The sequence below is a fragment of the Abramis brama genome (assembly GCF_963993115.1).
Source record: "Abramis brama genome assembly, chromosome: 12".
NCBI classification, from domain to species: Eukaryota; Metazoa; Chordata; class Actinopteri; order Cypriniformes; family Leuciscidae; genus Abramis; species Abramis brama.
In genome coordinates this window covers 18,150,875-18,167,954 of record NC_139974.1, presented here as the reverse complement: position 1 = coordinate 18,167,954, position 17,080 = coordinate 18,150,875, and the positions used below count along the sequence as shown (strand labels likewise).

The following is a 17,080-nucleotide window of genomic DNA, read 5'->3' as shown; positions in this document are numbered from 1 at the left end:
CGCCGCTGTGGCTGGCATGCCGTCTATCACTAATCCTTTTATTTGTTTTTCTCCCAACTTGTTGTGCACTTCTTCTGGTGTATGACCGTCAAACATTACTGAATATTCGAACCTCTGTTCTCGCGGCAAAAAAGACTGATGCAGATCGTTTTATCTACAAACCTTACGGGTCTGTGCCTCTGGATATACCTAACTGTATATGTCGCTGGCCCCGCGATCTTGCTTGGAGAAAGCGGAGGAGGAAACGAGGGAAACGGGCGGGGATCTCCATCCGACGGAAATTACACCTGCGGGCTAGTTTCGTATCTAGCCTAGCGTCTTCGACGTGGAAGTCGGTCCGCGACGGTTACGCTGACCGCCGTTCGCTGGATTTCTCCCCGCGCTGGCTTCGCCCTATCCACCCTGTCTGCTGCTCGTCTTCTGGTCCAAGATTCGACTCTGTCATCCGCGTTCACCAGACGCGTCAAGGTTGGGTGAATCATTCAAACCTCCGCCAACTGAGCAGAGCTCATACGCTTAATGTCATCAGTCCACCAAAAATGGCTTTGATAAATGCTCGTTCCCTGGTAAATAAGACATTCCTGCTGAATGATTTTTTCACCTTGCACGAGCTAGACTTCATGTTCATCACTGAATCTTGGACACAGGTGGGAGTTTTAAGTCCCTTTTCTGAACTGGTCCCTAATGACTGCTCGTTTTTTAATTCGCCTCGTCAAAACGGCCGCGGGGGCGGCCTGGTGACGGTCTTAAAACAGTCTTTCCTCACTCATTGTAAAATGATCTCTGCAAAGATTTTCTCTAGTTTTGAAGTGCAGCTATTAAGGCTTGAGTGGAATGGCCCTGTTCTGCTAGTAGTGTTGTATCGCCCCCCACAGCTTGTAAAGGATTTTATTTATGAATTTACAGAATTAATGGGGGACATCACTACTAATTTTGATCGCTTTTTAGTAGTCGGTGATTTTAATATTCATGTTTCAATATTCATTCAAATGCCCTCTCGAAGGAATTTTTAAGTCTTATTGAGTCTTTTAATTTAGTACAGTGGATCATTTCTCCTACTCATACACATGGCCACACTTTGGACTTAGTACTTACCTATGGTTTTTCCATCTCGGAGATTGTAATATCGGACACACTGATCTCTGACCATAACCCTATTATATTTAATATGTCTCTCCCTAACCTGTTCTATTCACCTACAAATGTTGAAACTCTTGCTCGGCACTTTCCATCTCAGTTTCAAGTGAATTTTAACATGCTCTTTAATGATCTGAGTTCTCAATTGTCGCTGGATTCGTCCTTTCCTGATCTTGATGTCGACCAACACCTGGAGCTGCTAAAGGACTCATGGCTGGAGGTGTTAAATGAAACTGCTCCCCTGAAAGTTTTTAAACAAAAAACTAGAACTGATCGGTGGCAAACCCCGGAGACCCGCACATTAAGACAAGCATGTAGGAAAGCTGAGCGGAAATGGAAAAAGGACAGACTTCAATTGTCATCTAAGTTACTCAAAGATTCCCTACTGGCCTACCAGTTAGCTGCAAAGGCCGCGAAAGCTGCTTATTTCTCGAACATAATTTCCAATAACCATCATAGACCTAAGATATTGTTCTCTGTCATACATGCTGCCTTAAATCCACCTGTCAAGACTTTTCCAAATCCCTCATATGCACTATGTGAAAGCTTCTTGAGCTTTTTTATCGATAAAATTGCTAACTTAAGGCCTCAGACAACAGCATCATATGATGACCAGTATGCTCCGACTACGCCGCCAACATCATGGGACATTTTTAAACCCATTACTCTTCAATTGCTTACTGAAACCATCGTCACACTCAAACCCTCTTTCTGTCCTTCTGATGATATTCATCCTCGGTTTTTTAAAATGATAACAGAGTCGATTGGCCCTGGCCTGTTGTCACTTGTAAACAAATGTTTATCTACCGGCTCGGTTCCTTCATGTCAAAGATGGCTTTTGTCTCTCCAGTACTCAAGAAGCCTTCCTTAGACATTTCGGTTCTAAATAATTATCGACCAATCTCGGTGATCCCTTTTATCTCAAAGATCCTGGAAAAGACTGTGTTGTGCCAACTTCAGTCATTTTTAAATGCGTCTAAAACTGTAGAACTGTTTCAGTCTGGTTTTAAGTCTTTTCACAGCACTGAGTCTGCTCTGCTGAGAGTGTTAAATGACATTTTAGTTGCTACAGATGCTGGAAACCCCGTGGTTTTAGTACTTTTGGACTTAACTGCAGCTTTTGATACCGTTAACCATTCGCTGCTCTTATCTAGACTAAAGGATGTGGGGCTGAAAGGTTCAGTTTTAAAATGGTTTAATTCCTATTTAACTGACAGATATTTTTCAGTTACGATTGGCAGTTTCACCTCCTCTGCTGCTCTCCTTTAAACTGGTCTTCCACAGGGCTCTATCTTATCTCCCGCGCTTTTCTCTCTGTACTTGCTTCCTTTAGGCTCGATTCTAAGAAAGCATGGTGTCTCTTTTCATTTTTATGCGGACGACACCCAGATTTATTTGCCAATAAAAAGAAATGACCCCTCCGCATTTAAATCTCTAATGGACTGTCTCGATGAGATCAAGCTCTGGCTGGCTAGTAACTTTCTAACATTAAACGATTCAAAGACTGAGGTCATTGTTTTTGGCCCATCAGACAAATTTGAGTCTGACAACTACACCTTAGGTAATCTGTCTGTTTTTAACACAAGCTGTGTACGAAATCTGGGAGTTTTCCTCGACAGTCGATTAACCCTCTGGGGTCTGGGCTGTTTTTGGGGCCCTTGAGATGTTCTGACATGCCCTGACATTTGTGCTTTTTTCAGTTGCTTATAAACATATCAATGGCAAAGGTGTAAATTCACTCTATAAAGCACAAACAGGGCTACAATAATATGTGAGCCACGTGTATGTACATGTTTTCATTTTTGAGAGAATAATGTTTATGCATGGATATTGAAAAAACTAAAAACTAAAATTTCTGAAATAAGGCCACAAAACACATAGTAAATATGTGTCAATAAGACTTTTGACTAATGGATGTCCTCGCCTAGAGTTTTTTCTTCAAAATTATGTGAAAATAGTCTTGCTTTATCGTTCACATAAAACCATACATTGATTTAAATTGATGTAAAACAGGTTTTGCTTGGAAAGCCAATATGCGAGGGGGGCGTGAACGAGGAGTGGTTTACACCTTAGAATACAATGTCCCACCCACTCTGCATAATCATGAGACATTCACTCAGGTGTGAAACTGACTGAGCCACAATGCAAGGACAAAATATATATTTAGAAGAAGACTTATATTGACCATTTAAATTTAACTTCTGGCAAAGATGAAGTTGACGATAGGCTATTGACTCGCGATCTTCGCAGTAGGCTAGTGAACGCACCAGAGAAATGCACATTTATTAGGCTACATAGTTTTTTGTTTTGGATGGTTTTGTTTAGAACCAGCTTTCTGTAAATATATTTCACATTTTTTAGACATGTGAGGCGAGTAGGCTACGGTCTGGTTCATGATGATCTCCAGTTCAAGCACCTTATGTTGTGATTGCTAGCCTATATTTACTTTAAATCCAGGAAATTTGTTAATGAAAAAATTATTAAAATTAAGATACAATTGATACAAAACGAAATTCGTTTTAAAGAAAGGATTTGTACTTTGTTTTGAGGTCTCTGTGAAAGTTTGAAAGTCTTTTAGTGCTTTTTTTAGAGCGCTCGCGTCCATAATGGAGAACTGTCACGTAATATTGTTTTTTGCCAGCTGTGGTAAACAGCGCGCATCTATGCCGTTCATTCATTCATAAACAGAAACCCGAGAAGGAAAAAAAACTTACTAGTATTCCTCAGCTCGTATTCCTCATATTCCTCATTATTCCTCACAGCGCTGCAAGACCGTGTAAACAAGTAATGATCTGAATAAACTTGTGTTTTGGTTTTCTCGAGCTGATGGGGGCGTTCACAGGTTTGCGTGGATTACCTCAGCCATTTGCGTTTGAATAGCATGCGCTCTCTGTGGGTGTGTCACATTACATTTGAATTAGGTCTAATGAGGTCGACTGGAATCGCTTTCTTTTAATACAGATTTCACAAGATGAGAATATTTGTTTTTTATATAAATTACTTCATTTAAAAGAAGAGATTTCAAGCTTCATAAAGACATATCTCACGTGCCTGTGTGAGAAGTATTCGCTGAGTTATGATTCATTTTCGGACGCGTTTCAGAATGGACTACACGGACAGAGAGAAGGCAGAACTCGCTTCATGTTTATTTTTCTTTATTTGGCAAAAAGCACAACACTTTGTTTTTATTGTGAGTATACACAAAAATAATACACATTTAACAGAATCGATTGATGTATGAAACTCCTATGGAAAATCAAAGTCAACAGAGTATTTATGAGTTTCTTTTACACTGATAAAAAAAAAGCGAGCTGGTATCGCCGGCGATACCGTCGACCTCAGGGGGTTAACTCTAGAGAAACAGGTGTCCTCTGTTGTTGCGTCTAGCTTCTTCCAACTCCGCCTGCTTACTAAAATTAAACATGTCGTTACCGAAAAATCCTTGGAGACGGCTATTCATGCTTTCATAACAACACGCTTGGATTATTGTAACTCTCTGTACTGCGGCATTTCAAAATCCCAGCTTGCACGCCTCCAATTGGTCCAAAATGCTGCAGCTAAATTTCTTACGAAACACACAAATACGATCATGTTACACCCGTTCTGCGAGCTCTACATTGGCTACCTGTCCAATATAGAACTGACTATAAAATTCTCCTACTTGTGTACAAATGCCTGCATCATCTTGCTCCAAGCTATCTGTCCGAACTTTTGCACTTTTATAGCCCATCCCGTGTCTTAAGATCTAGTAATCTTAATACTCTCAATGTCCCTCGTACTAGGCTAAAGCGTAGAGGAGATAGAGCCTTTTCGGTGGTGGGGCCTAGCTTATGGAACAACTTGCCAGCACAACTTAGAGCAGCTCCTTCTCTATCAGTTTTTAAATCACTGCTGACAACTCATTTGTTTTCCTTAGCTTTCAATACTTGTTAATGTCTCTTCTATGTAGCCCAATGTTTTAAACTTGTTTTGTCTAATTGCCTCCATTTTTTCTTTGGTTCGATCTATACATGTAATCTCTTAGTCTCTTCTATGTTAGCCCATATGTTTTAAACTTTGTTTTGTCTAAATTGTCCTCATTTTTGGTTCGATCTATACATGTAATCTCTTAGCTGTTTTTACTTTAACTCTTATCTTACGCTTGTACAGCACTTTGGTCAGCCTCGCAACTGTTTTAAATGTGCTTTATAAATAAATGAACTGAACTGAACTTAAAGGCCTTAGAGGGGAGACGAGGATCACCCTTCCAAGAGGTAGCGGTCGCTGGACACACTTGCATTGCGACAGACCGCTTCACTGGAGGGATAGCCTCGTAACCCTTCGAGGAGGAACTAAGGCGGATTTTGGCAGAGAAAGGTGCCATCAACAACATAGTAACCTCCTCATGCACTTCGGGAAAGAAAGGTACCAGGGTGGCGCACTGAGGACCAGCACGGCCCGCCCAGAAAAAACAATTATCCAACCAAGACGGCCCGTTTCAGCATAGCTGACATTTCTGGATCCGGCTCGGGCACTGCTACTCTCCCAGAAGGAGGTAGCGCAGCCGAGTCGTCATCTCCAGAGTCTAGTTCCCCTTCCGATGCAGCGATCGACATCCTGTCCTCAGGAGGAGCCCTGAACGAAACGGCGGGTCGTCCACTACAGAGGGACCAGCACGTTCCACAGGGAGCTCCACCAGCTGCGGTGCAACAGAGGAGTGAGGGGCCCACGGGGACTGGTTAACGGGTGGGGAAGCCCTCACTGTGATCCTCAGATCACCCATCCCACACGGCGCAGAAATTATCTTCTGGGGTGGGCCAGAAGGGGCGCTAGAACGGGGCATGGGAATGGGGACTCCACCTTCATGGATGAAGGCGAGTCTCGATCTCAGCACCAAGATAGTCATGTTCCCGCAATGAGAACATGAACCATCCACAAAAGCTGCTTCAGCGTGCTGTAAGCCCGAACACGCATGTTTACTATGTTGTTACTTTTGTGGATGGGTCATGTTCTCATTGCGGGAACATGACTATCAGCTAGGGACAGGGAACGACCACATCCAGAAACGCACGGGTGGAATGGCATCTTGAAAAAGACGCAGATACACCCGTATTGCAAATCTCGCATGCCAATATGCATTGGCTTGTTTTTTTCAATACTCGAAGATGACAGGCTCCCTAAGCGTGATTCCAATCAGTAGGGTATGTCCTGAACGTGACCGAACTGAAAGGGAACAGAACACAACAAGACACACAGACAAAGACAGGAGTGTCAGGGCTCTGTCACAAAACCAAGAAACACACTAGACCGAGATGACAGAACCCTAACAAGTAATAGTGCTCAGTTGAAATGACTCAAGTGATAACAAATCCATCGGAAGGAATTACTCTCCAAAATCTTACAAAAACTTAAAAAGCTTACAATGACATCAGTCATTACCAAGGGAGTTACCATGCTTTTCACTTTAGAATATTGATCAAAATAATTTGTAGTCCTATCTAGGTGTAGTAACACTTGAGTCATTACTATCCAATACTTTACAAAAACCTCAAAAGCTTACAATGATTTCAGTCATTACTAGAGAGTTATGTTTTTCACTTTAGATTACTAGTGGGTGATCTAAAGTTAAGATCATGGTAAAGTAAAGTTACTTTAATAAATTATACATTATGCATTATTCATGTTAATTGAATTCTGTTATGAACCTGTATATAGTAGTCCATAGTAGTCCTTAGTAGTGTTGTCAAAGTACCGGTACTTCTGTACCAAGTCGGTACTGAAAATGTGACGATACCAGCATTTCTGTAGTATCGGGTATATTCGGTACCCACTAATAGGTAGCTGCTTTAAGTCGCTTCCGTGTTTTTATCTAAGCGCGGGGCTCCAGACTAACTTTTTTACATGGAGCACTGTCTGTAGCCGATATATACCACGATATAATATATTATATATATATAAATAATTAAAATGTCCACACGAGTCTCAGGGTTAAATTAATACTTTGTATTGTTACAATCGTGCAGCAGGTAGCATACAGGCAAGTGCTCAAACTAAAACTCCCCGCAACCGCGTGAGTCTCCTAGGGCAACGCCCCCGCGTGCGTACGTAACAGAATGCCCTTAAAGCTATAAAGTCACATTTACATGTGCACATTATATGACATCTCCCCTTTTAAGTTTTGTTTCTTTCTCTGAGGATACACAAGATACCGAAGATATCCTGACTGTTCCTATAACTGAACGGTACTGCACTTGATTAAACAGTAAGGCACTAGTATCAGTAGGCTTAACTCATCAAACATTACTCTGTGCAATATATAAACGAGCATTAGAACATAAGCTCTCTTCGCAGTGTAAATAAACTTCAGTCCACAAAATCAACAAACATTTCCTTTAAGTCATCTTTTCCCCTCCCCACAGTGCATGGCTCCAAATATGATCAAAATAGCCACACCTTCACAGATTCAACCCTTCAACAGGTTTACTCAGTCTACCAGACCGGGTATGGAACAGTCCAGTCTGAGTCTCTGGCGGTTTGACACTGGGGGTTGGTGATGCAGTGTCAGCGAAGACTGCGGGGTCAGGCTGCTGTGTGGCAGCACCTTGCTGTAGTCCATCTGGAGCTAGAGGGTGAGTGTCTCCAGTTGCCGGAGGAACATGCTGCAAGTGACACTGGTTGTGTCTCAAAGTTGCTCCCTGAGGTGTTTCAATAACAAAGTAGCGTGGTGTGGTGCTGTCTCCCCTGACAACAGCAGGTGTTCTCCAGGCTTTCTGATGATCCAGCTTCATGAGGAAGGGATCACCTGGCTTTAAAGAAGGCAAGGGCCTAGCTCCATGGCGCAGATTAAAGTAGAATGCTTGTTTCCCCTTTTCCCATGCATCCTTAGTCCTGACCATTTCCAGATCAAGCCATCGGGGCTATAGATTTGCCTCCAGTGTTGGAAGGACTGTCTTTATCTTCCGGCCCATGAGTAGCTCTGCCGGGCTCACGCCTGTGGTGGTGCAAGGCGTTGACCGAAAGCACATAAGGGCAAGCAGAGGGTCTTTCTGCGTCAAGATTCTTTTAGTGGTCTGAACCCCTCTCTCTGCATGTCCGTTCCCTTGAGGGTTGTGTGGACTAGAAGTGATGTGTATTAAGTCAAACTCTCTTGCAAAGTCTTTAAATTCCTGACATGAAAACTGAGGCCCATTGTCAGACACAACCTTGTCTGGACAGCCAAATCTCACAAACACTGTCTTCAACTTCAAGATTACCTGCGAGGCAGTGGTTGTCGGCAGGTGAAGTATTTCCAGGAACCGGGAAAAATAGTCAGACACAACAAGGTAAGTGTGTTTGTTATGATCACACAGGTCCATAGCAAGGCTCTTTCAAGGCCGGTCAGGAAGGGGGGTAGAGATGAGAGGTTCTTTCCGCTGGCTGGGTTTCATCTCACGGCATACCTGACAGCCTGGACTTTTTGTTGGATTGCTGATGAGATGCTGGGCCACCATACAGACGCATGGGCTCGCTCTCACACTTTGTCAAACCTTGGTGTCCGTCATGTATTCGGTTCAGTATGTCTTTTCTCAGCACATCTGGAATCACCATACGGCTGCCTCTGATGACGATCCTATTGCATTCAGATAATTCAGCTTTCATGGGAAAATACTTTCTGATTGCTGCTGGGACGTGGCCTATGTAATCTGGCCACCCTGACTTTATGTACTGCAACACCAGTTGAAGGTTACAGTCGGCTGCTGTAGCTGTCTTTATGGCCTCAAGCTTACGTGGGGTTGCAGGCAGGGCGTCTACAACGGCTGCTATATAGCACGCTACGTCTGAGTGAGTGTCAGTCTCCATTTCCAGGCACTGTAGTGGACTCCGTGAGAGTGTGTCGGCCACTGTTAAGGTCTTCCCTGGTGCATATTCAGCCATCGGTTTAAATCTCATAAGTCTCATGAGTAGTATTTGGCACTGTATTGGCATGTTGTCCAGGTCTTTCTGATTCATGAGTGGCACCAGAGGTTTGTGGTCGGTGACCAATTTGAAGCTCTCAAGGCCACACAGATACTTTCCAAATTTCTCACAGGCCCAGACGCTCGCCAAACACTCCTTCTCAATCTGTGCATATCTGGTCTCTGCATCAGACAGGCGACATGAGCAGTATGCCACAGGTTTCCATTCCCCTTCATGTAGCTGCAACAGTACTCCGCCTATGCCATAACTGCTGGCGTCAGCTGAGACAGCATTAGGCCGGTTCACATCGTAGAACTTCAGGACTGGAGAAGTGGACAGGATGTCTTTAATCCACTGGAATGCCTCCTGCTGAGAATGGTCCCACGTCCATACTGACTTGGACTTTAACAGGTCATAAAGTGGCTGACACACTGTAGACAAATTTGGAATGTATCTCCCCAAGTAATTGAACATGCCCAAAATACGCTTTAGGTCTTGCACGTTCTGTGGTGGTGGGAGCTTGCGGATTGCCTTGACTTTTTCAGGCTCGGGCCTCACACCTGTTTTGTCAATTACTTGACCCAAGAAGTGAAGCTGGTCCTGCCTAAACTTACATTTTTTCTTTGATTAGCTTCAGGCCGGCTGACTCGATCCTTTCCAGCACCTTGCTGAGACGTTGGTCGTGCTGCTCTGGAGTATCTCCATACACGAGGACATCATCCATGAAGATAGCCACGCCTACCAGGCCATTGAGGGTCTCTGTCATTTTGCGTTGGAAGATTTCCGGAGCACTTGTGATTCCAAATGGCAGTCTTTTAAACGCATATCTCCCAAAGGGTGTTATGAAGGCGGTTAACTTGGTGCTTTCAGAGTGCAGAGGTATCTGCCAAGACCCGGAGGCGGCATCCAGTGACATGAACATGGTTGCGCCACTGAGTTTAGCAGTAATTTCCTCAGAAGTTGGAAGGACGTACCTCTCTCTCCTTACAGCCTCGTTTAACCTCTTCAAATCAACACAGATGCGCACCTTCCCATTTTTCCTTGGAACTGGCACCATAGGCGCACACCAGTCAGTGGGCTCAGTCACAGGCTCAATCACCAATACTTTTTTCAGTAGAGGCAACGGGACACGATGAGCAGTGTGCACTGTGTATGGCTCAGCATTATCTTTAAACTCTTAAAAACCTTGTTACCTTCTGTTTTACTTATTTGAAAATGAGACATTTGTACCAGTCACACTGAGACATTTTAAATGATATCAAACACAAAATACTCTGTGATAATCATTCACATTAAAGGGGCCATATAATGCCATTTTTGTACAAGCTAATATGATTCTTTAGGGTCTAAATTAAAAGTTTGTAATATACTTTAATTAAAAATTCTCATTAGTATTGTAAGAAAACACTCATTTTACCTGGTCAAAAACAGCTCTGTTTTCAGCACGCCATTTAAGTGCATGTGTCTTTAAATGATAATGAGCTTTGCTCACCCCGCCCCTCTGTTCTGTGCGTACACCGTTTGTAACACAATAACCATAACGCGTTGTTCATTATAAACGTGGGATTATGAATTATATTGAGAACGTCGTACATAGAAAACATGCCGTAATGTACCCTGAGTGTAAACCTTAGCTGCATTAAGATTTGCAAAGATTAATATAAAGATTAATATAAAGGTCAATAAAATGTTACACTCACTTCAGTTCTTCTGGAGGTTCAGCAGGAACACTAATAGTCGGTACCGATCCTTTTTTCAGGAGCAGCTTCTTATACTGACCCTCGTTTGTAAAGCAGTCTGGTGTGTGAAATGATTTGCGCAAACATGAAAGCATTGACGTTGATCGTGGGGAATATTCCCTTCAAAAACAAAACTCAGCCACTGCGTCTTCAGCGGTTCGGATTTAGGAACATCAAAATGACTGCTGTGTTCGTTATTACACCCAAGAACAGAACACCACAATCGCTTAGACGCCATTCTGCTCATAGACAGTGCGCGTATCAACAATGACACGCGGACTATGATTGACAGCTCGCTCACGAGTGAGGGCGGGTCTGTGTTGTAACGCTGCTGTCAATCAACAATCGTGGGAGGGGCGTCGATTTTGTGACATCACAAAATCGAACGGCTTGATTTGAGACAGGGGTAAACATATAAGAAGAAAAAAAAAACACTAGATGGATTTTTATCATTTTATGATGGTTGTGTACAGGCACTGCCAACACACATTTCAGTACAATCAACTTGTAAAAGTGCATGTAACATTATTAAACAAACTTTAAACTATACATTTTCTTGGGTAATTTACATGTGGTTTCAGCATGTGAGAGGGGGAGTGAGGAAGAGGGGGAGAGATGTGTTCTGAGGTGAGACTTTGCCTCACAAAAGGTGAGTTTAAATGCTAATTTCCAGAGAGGTCCTTTTGTCCTCTCAGGGTCTGGTCGCTCTTTGAGCATTTCCTAATTTCTCAATTCTTACAATCTCTTAACAGGATTTTAACAGGTTCGGTTTTGAGTGTTCCGTGCTCACCAAATGCTGTGTGGACTTCCTCGACACGTTTCACAAGCCCTATGGTCATTGCAGTGGCTCTGTCTAGCAGATTGCTCGCGTTGTGGCCACCAATGACGTATACTGGAAAACAGTATGGCTTTCCTTTATATTCTGTGCTGGCTTGGAACTTTCCTAAACAGTCCAACTGACCACCTGGACTGCACAGTGTGATATTAGATGACTCCAATTTCTTGTCGGGAACTAGTTTGTTGAACGCCCCTGCTCCCACAATGTTTAGATCTGCACCCGTGTCAATTTTGAATTTGACCGGTGTTGTATTGTCCATCGTTCATCACAAACTGTATTGTCCATCGTTCATCACTTCTGTTTTCATTTGTGACTGCACCCAGGAAGTATGGTGTCTTGTGAAACAGTCTCTGTCACTTCTCTGACTGATTTACTATAACATTTCTTTTCCCAGTGACCCACCTTCTTACACTTGTTGCATGTTGAGTTCTTGGCTGGGCACCTTTCCGGATCTCTGTGTTTCAATTTTCCACATTTTCCACAGTTTGAGTCTCCTTGATCATTTTCTCTCTTTTTAGGTTTCCACTTAAGCTTTCCTCTGCCTAATCCTCTCCCACGGATTTCCTGTACTGATGTACTGTACTGGCATGTGACTCCCCTTCAGGTGAACTTGGAGTGCAACCTCCTCAGACTGGCGAACAGTTGTAATCGTTTGGGCAAGTGTAAGATCAGCCATTGGATGTGTTCGTCTCTATTTACACCAAAGTCGCAGTGTTCTGATAAACATTTCAGCTTTCTCACCGGGCCGCTGCGATCTCTGGTGAAAACAGGCGCGCTCGTGAATCACGTTGCGTTTAGGATAGAAGTATGTGTCGTATTTTCCCAACACAACGTCAATCTTCTTCTCATCCCCCTCCGTCTCAAATGTGAAAGACTTGAAAATGTTTTCAGCCTCAGGCCCCATGGCATAAATCAGCGAACTGACCTGCACTTCGCCGTCCTCTTTACTCAGTTTAGTGGCCAGCCGAAATCGCAGGAAACGTTGCTTTCAGTCAGCCCATTCATTTGGACGATCAAAAGCGAAACTTTCCGGAGGATGAAACTTGGCCATCTTTTCAGAGAAGCAATATGTCCGTCAAACGCTTCTGACACCATGTAAATAATTCAAATGTCCACACGAGTCTCAGGGTTAAATTAATACTTTGTATTGTTACAATCGTGCAGCAGGTAGCACGGTACAGGCAAGTGCTCAAACTAAAACTCCCCGCAACCGCGTGAGTCTGCTAGGGCAACGCCCCCGCGTGCGTACGTAACAGAATGCCCTTAAAGCTATAAAGTCACATTTACATGTGCACATTATATGGCAATATATATAGTGTCTGTGTATATTAAACTGCAAAGAGACTATTTAAATATTAACCCTGCATGTTATGCTTGTCTCTGTGTGAATGAATGGCACAGACGCGCGGTTTCATTTACCTCACACACACACTGAAGCACGAGTGACGCTTGCGCTGTTTTCAGTCTCTGCTGCCTCGATATGATGACATGATGAAATTCATCTCCAAAGCCACTCTGAGAGTCACTTCATGAGCATTTTACTGTTTAATTTGAGAAAAAAAAACTATCGTCATATCATACACACACAGAAACTCAAAGGTCTTCACGGCAACCCGTCAAAATAAAAGTCCGGTTTAACTTGAAGAAATTGACATAAATAATCATATTAGTCTACTGTACAGTAGATTTAGCTACGTCTCCATGGGATTTTTTTAATAAGCAATATTTATGTTTAACCCTCTGGGGACCACAAACGCGCCCGCGCGTTTTGCTCGTTTTTTTTTTTTAGCAATGAAAATAAACACTAAATGCTCTGTTAATTTTGATCTTTCATTTTCGTGTAATACATCAATCGATCCTGTTCAGTTTCTATTTTTTTTCTGTATACTCACAATAAAAATAAAGTGTTTTGCTTTTTGACAAATAAAGAAAAATTAACATGATGCGATTTCTGCCTTCTCTCTGTCAGTAAACTCCCATTTGAAACGCGTTCGAAAATGATCTATAACTCCGCGAAAATTCAGTCAAACAGGCAAACAGACCCACGGGCATAAACTATTTCAGAGCTGTGAAACGCCCACATCAGCTGTAAACAAAGCGCGTCGTGACTCCTCGCGAGTGAGACATTATAGCCTACCTTATGGAGAAAAGATTCCTCAGAACAGTGCTGATGAGGAGCAATATCTCCTGAAATGAGGAGCAGATTCCGCTGAGGAGTGAGGTAGGCTGTTTTCTTTTCTCACGTGTGGAATAACGTTATGGAATAACGTTAGTGTAGGCCTATGTAAACCGCAAAAAGATGAATCGCATTTCTATAATATGACTCGCCTTTCTGTGAGATGAATGAAGGGGACATATTTGTAAAGACTGTTTAGCCTAAATATGAATCGCGCGTCTGCGTGTGAAAGAATAAACTGCTTTGCTATAGCCTACTGAGATGAGTAAAAATCGACTGGAATATGTTGAAATAAAATGTATTTGTATAAGCAACGTATTAAACTGCAAAAAAAATACTATTTTTGTCAAAAATAAATTCATAGACTAAGATGTTAGATGTTCCAATGTTGGCTATATTCAAACTAATGAATACATATGATAAAATGTAGGCCTATAATCTTTTTTTTTTTACAAAGAAAGAGTACACTTGAAATATTGTTGAAATTGTAATTATTGTTGTAATTGTAACATTTTTAATAAAATAGCAAAACATATTTACAAGAGAGATGTAAGCGAAATCTTAAATGGTCAATATAAGTCTTCTTCTAAATACATCTTTTGTCCTTGCATTGTGGCTCAGTCAGTTTCACACCTGAGTGAATGGCTAATTATGCAGAGTGGGTGGGATCCTTGTAATCTAAGGTGTAAACTACTCCTCCCCCTCGCATATTGGCTTTCCAAGCAAAACCTGTTTTACACCATTTAAATCAATGTATTTTTTTTTGTGAACGATAAAGCAAGACTATTTTTACATCATTTTGAAGCTAGAACTCAAAGGGACAACATCCATTAGTCAAAAGTCTTGTGGACACATATTTAATATGTGTTTTGTGGTCTTAATTCAGCAACTTTCATTTTAATTTTTTCCAATAACCACGCATAAACATTATTCTCTTAAAAATACAAACATCTACATACACGTTGCTCACATATTATGGTAGCCCTGTTTGTGCTATATAGAGTGAATTTACACCTTTTCCATTAACATGTTTATAAATAACTGAAAAAAGCACAAATGTCAAGGCATGTCAGAACATCTCAAGGACCCCAAAAACAGCTTGGTCCCCAGAGGGTTAAACAGCATGTAGCCTTTAATGCTTATATGCATTATTTACTTATGATTACCGTCATAAATAAAGTAATTGAATTTAATTTAATATTTTATTCAAATAGTTCAATAAAATAGAAAAATAGTTCCAACAGATTTTGCTGTGATACCGAAATTGGTATAGAGAACCGTAAAATTGTAATGGTATCGGTACCGAACTACTGGAATTTTGGTACATCCTTAGTCCTTAGTAGTCCTCTGTGAGGTATGAAAAAAAAACAGTAGTCATTGATTAGCTAATAGTGAACTGCCTCATTCAACTGAGCACTATTACTCACTAATTCATTAATCAGAGTTTCTTGTTAGTTAATAGTAGTTACTAGAGTGTTAATATTGTGTTACTCATTTGTTACTGTGTAGTTATTCCTTAATGATGGAACTATTCTAAAGTGTTATCGTATTTAATTTGGATATGGCTATATTTATGTTATAAAAAAAAAAAAAAAATTGTCAAGTTTAGATTTTCTTTTTTTAAATGTTAAACTAATTATGGCTAAACAAATTGGTAAATAGTCTCAATGTATAAAGCAGGATTCTCCCAAAAGCCTATGTGTTATAAAGAGTGTGTTATCTATCTGTCTAACTCCAGGACGAGAGACATAAAAATGAGGGCAATTGGAACCCTAAATATACAGAAATCCACAATTTTGTCAAGTATCTTATTACTATTTCTAATTCTATGGTGATAGTTAATGAATTTTGTTTCTTGCAAGAAGATAAAATAATCATTTGTAAATAACTTTAATAAATCAGTCATTATAATGAATCGAATAACAAATCCATAGCAGGAGGACCACCCACTGTAAACACAACACTGTGTAAAATTGGGGATATGTATTGCCTTTTTTGGCCTCTCTGTCATACTAGGAAAATAATTGATTTATTAAGGCGAAAAAACAAAAGACATTGTTACCAGCTCCCAAGACTCCATAAGCCAGATGAGGAGGTACGGTGATCTTCCTTCGCTCGTTTACACACATGCCCTGAACTCCTTTATCCAAACCTGGAATGACTTTAGATTCCACACCCACCTGCCCCACGAATGGAAAACCCTTATCCAGGCTGAGAGAGAGAGAGAGCGCGCGAGAGAGAGAGAGAGAGAGAGAGAGAGAGAGAGAGAGAGAGAGACTTTATTTACAAAAACATTCAGGAAAAACATTTTTAGTAAAAAAAAAAAAAAAAAAAAGCTAGAAGGACCGCAATGGATAGAATGGAGAGATTTTGATTTTAGAAAAAAAAAAAAAAAAAAAAAAACGTTTATTACATTTTCAAGTTCAATGTAAAAAAAAGAAAAGAAAAGAAAAACACTTATTACATTTTCAAATTCAATGTAAAAAAAAAATATATATATATATAACATCAAAACCACTGTAAAAAAAAAAATATATATATATGGGAAGGGATGATTACAAGAAAAACAATTTACCTTCCTTGACAGTACACATAGAGCTTTGCAATTATGCTTTTCCCGTATGATGCTTTTCCCCTATGATGCTTTTCGGATATTACCTTTTATGTAGTGTGTTATATAGCTGTTTGTGAGTGCAAAAGTTCTGCAAAGTTTCAAAGATCAAAGTGAACGATAAATGGAGTTAGTGGGCCTCATTTATCGATCTAACACAGAAATGAGAGCCGATCCGAGCAAAGAAATCATCTTACAACAGGGTTCACGTGTGATTTATGAAACATTCGTATGCCGCCAATCCCATCATACGAATGATAGTATGTTGATAAATGTGTTCAGTGGAAAACAATCGTCATTTTAATATCACGCCCCTAAAAATTCATGGTTTAGAAGCCTTCCCTTATGATTTATAACATGGAGAAACATAACCCGGCAAAGAAGAGGGAGTATCTCATGAAAGAGAAATTGATCTTATTACAAAAACACCCCTTAACCTCGTAATTGCAAACAATTACATTCATTTTTATGTATATTAAATACCGGTAAATAAAAATAAACATTTACAAACATTATAAATACTATGCCTATACTATTTTAGTTCCCCTCACTCCACAACAAATCCTTTAAATTGAACAGTATTCAGAACAGAAACAACAATGAGAAATAAGTAGCTAAAAAACTATATATTAAACTATAAAATAAAACACAAATTGGGCTGAATG

At 40.9% G+C, this 17,080-nt stretch overlaps 1 protein-coding gene across 2 annotated transcripts in view; it reads right to left on the bottom strand.

Annotated features, from left to right (window-relative positions):
• Positions 1–17,080, bottom strand: part of fkbp10a (FKBP prolyl isomerase 10a) — a 315,758-nt gene that overhangs the window by 146,898 nt on the left and 151,780 nt on the right. For both annotated transcript variants that reach the window (XM_084131485.1, XM_084131484.1), the window contains exon 2: positions 15,867–16,015. In XM_084131485.1, the coding sequence (XP_083987611.1) occupies positions 15,867–16,015 (149 nt within the window). The remainder of the gene's footprint in view (positions 1–15,866; positions 16,016–17,080) is intronic.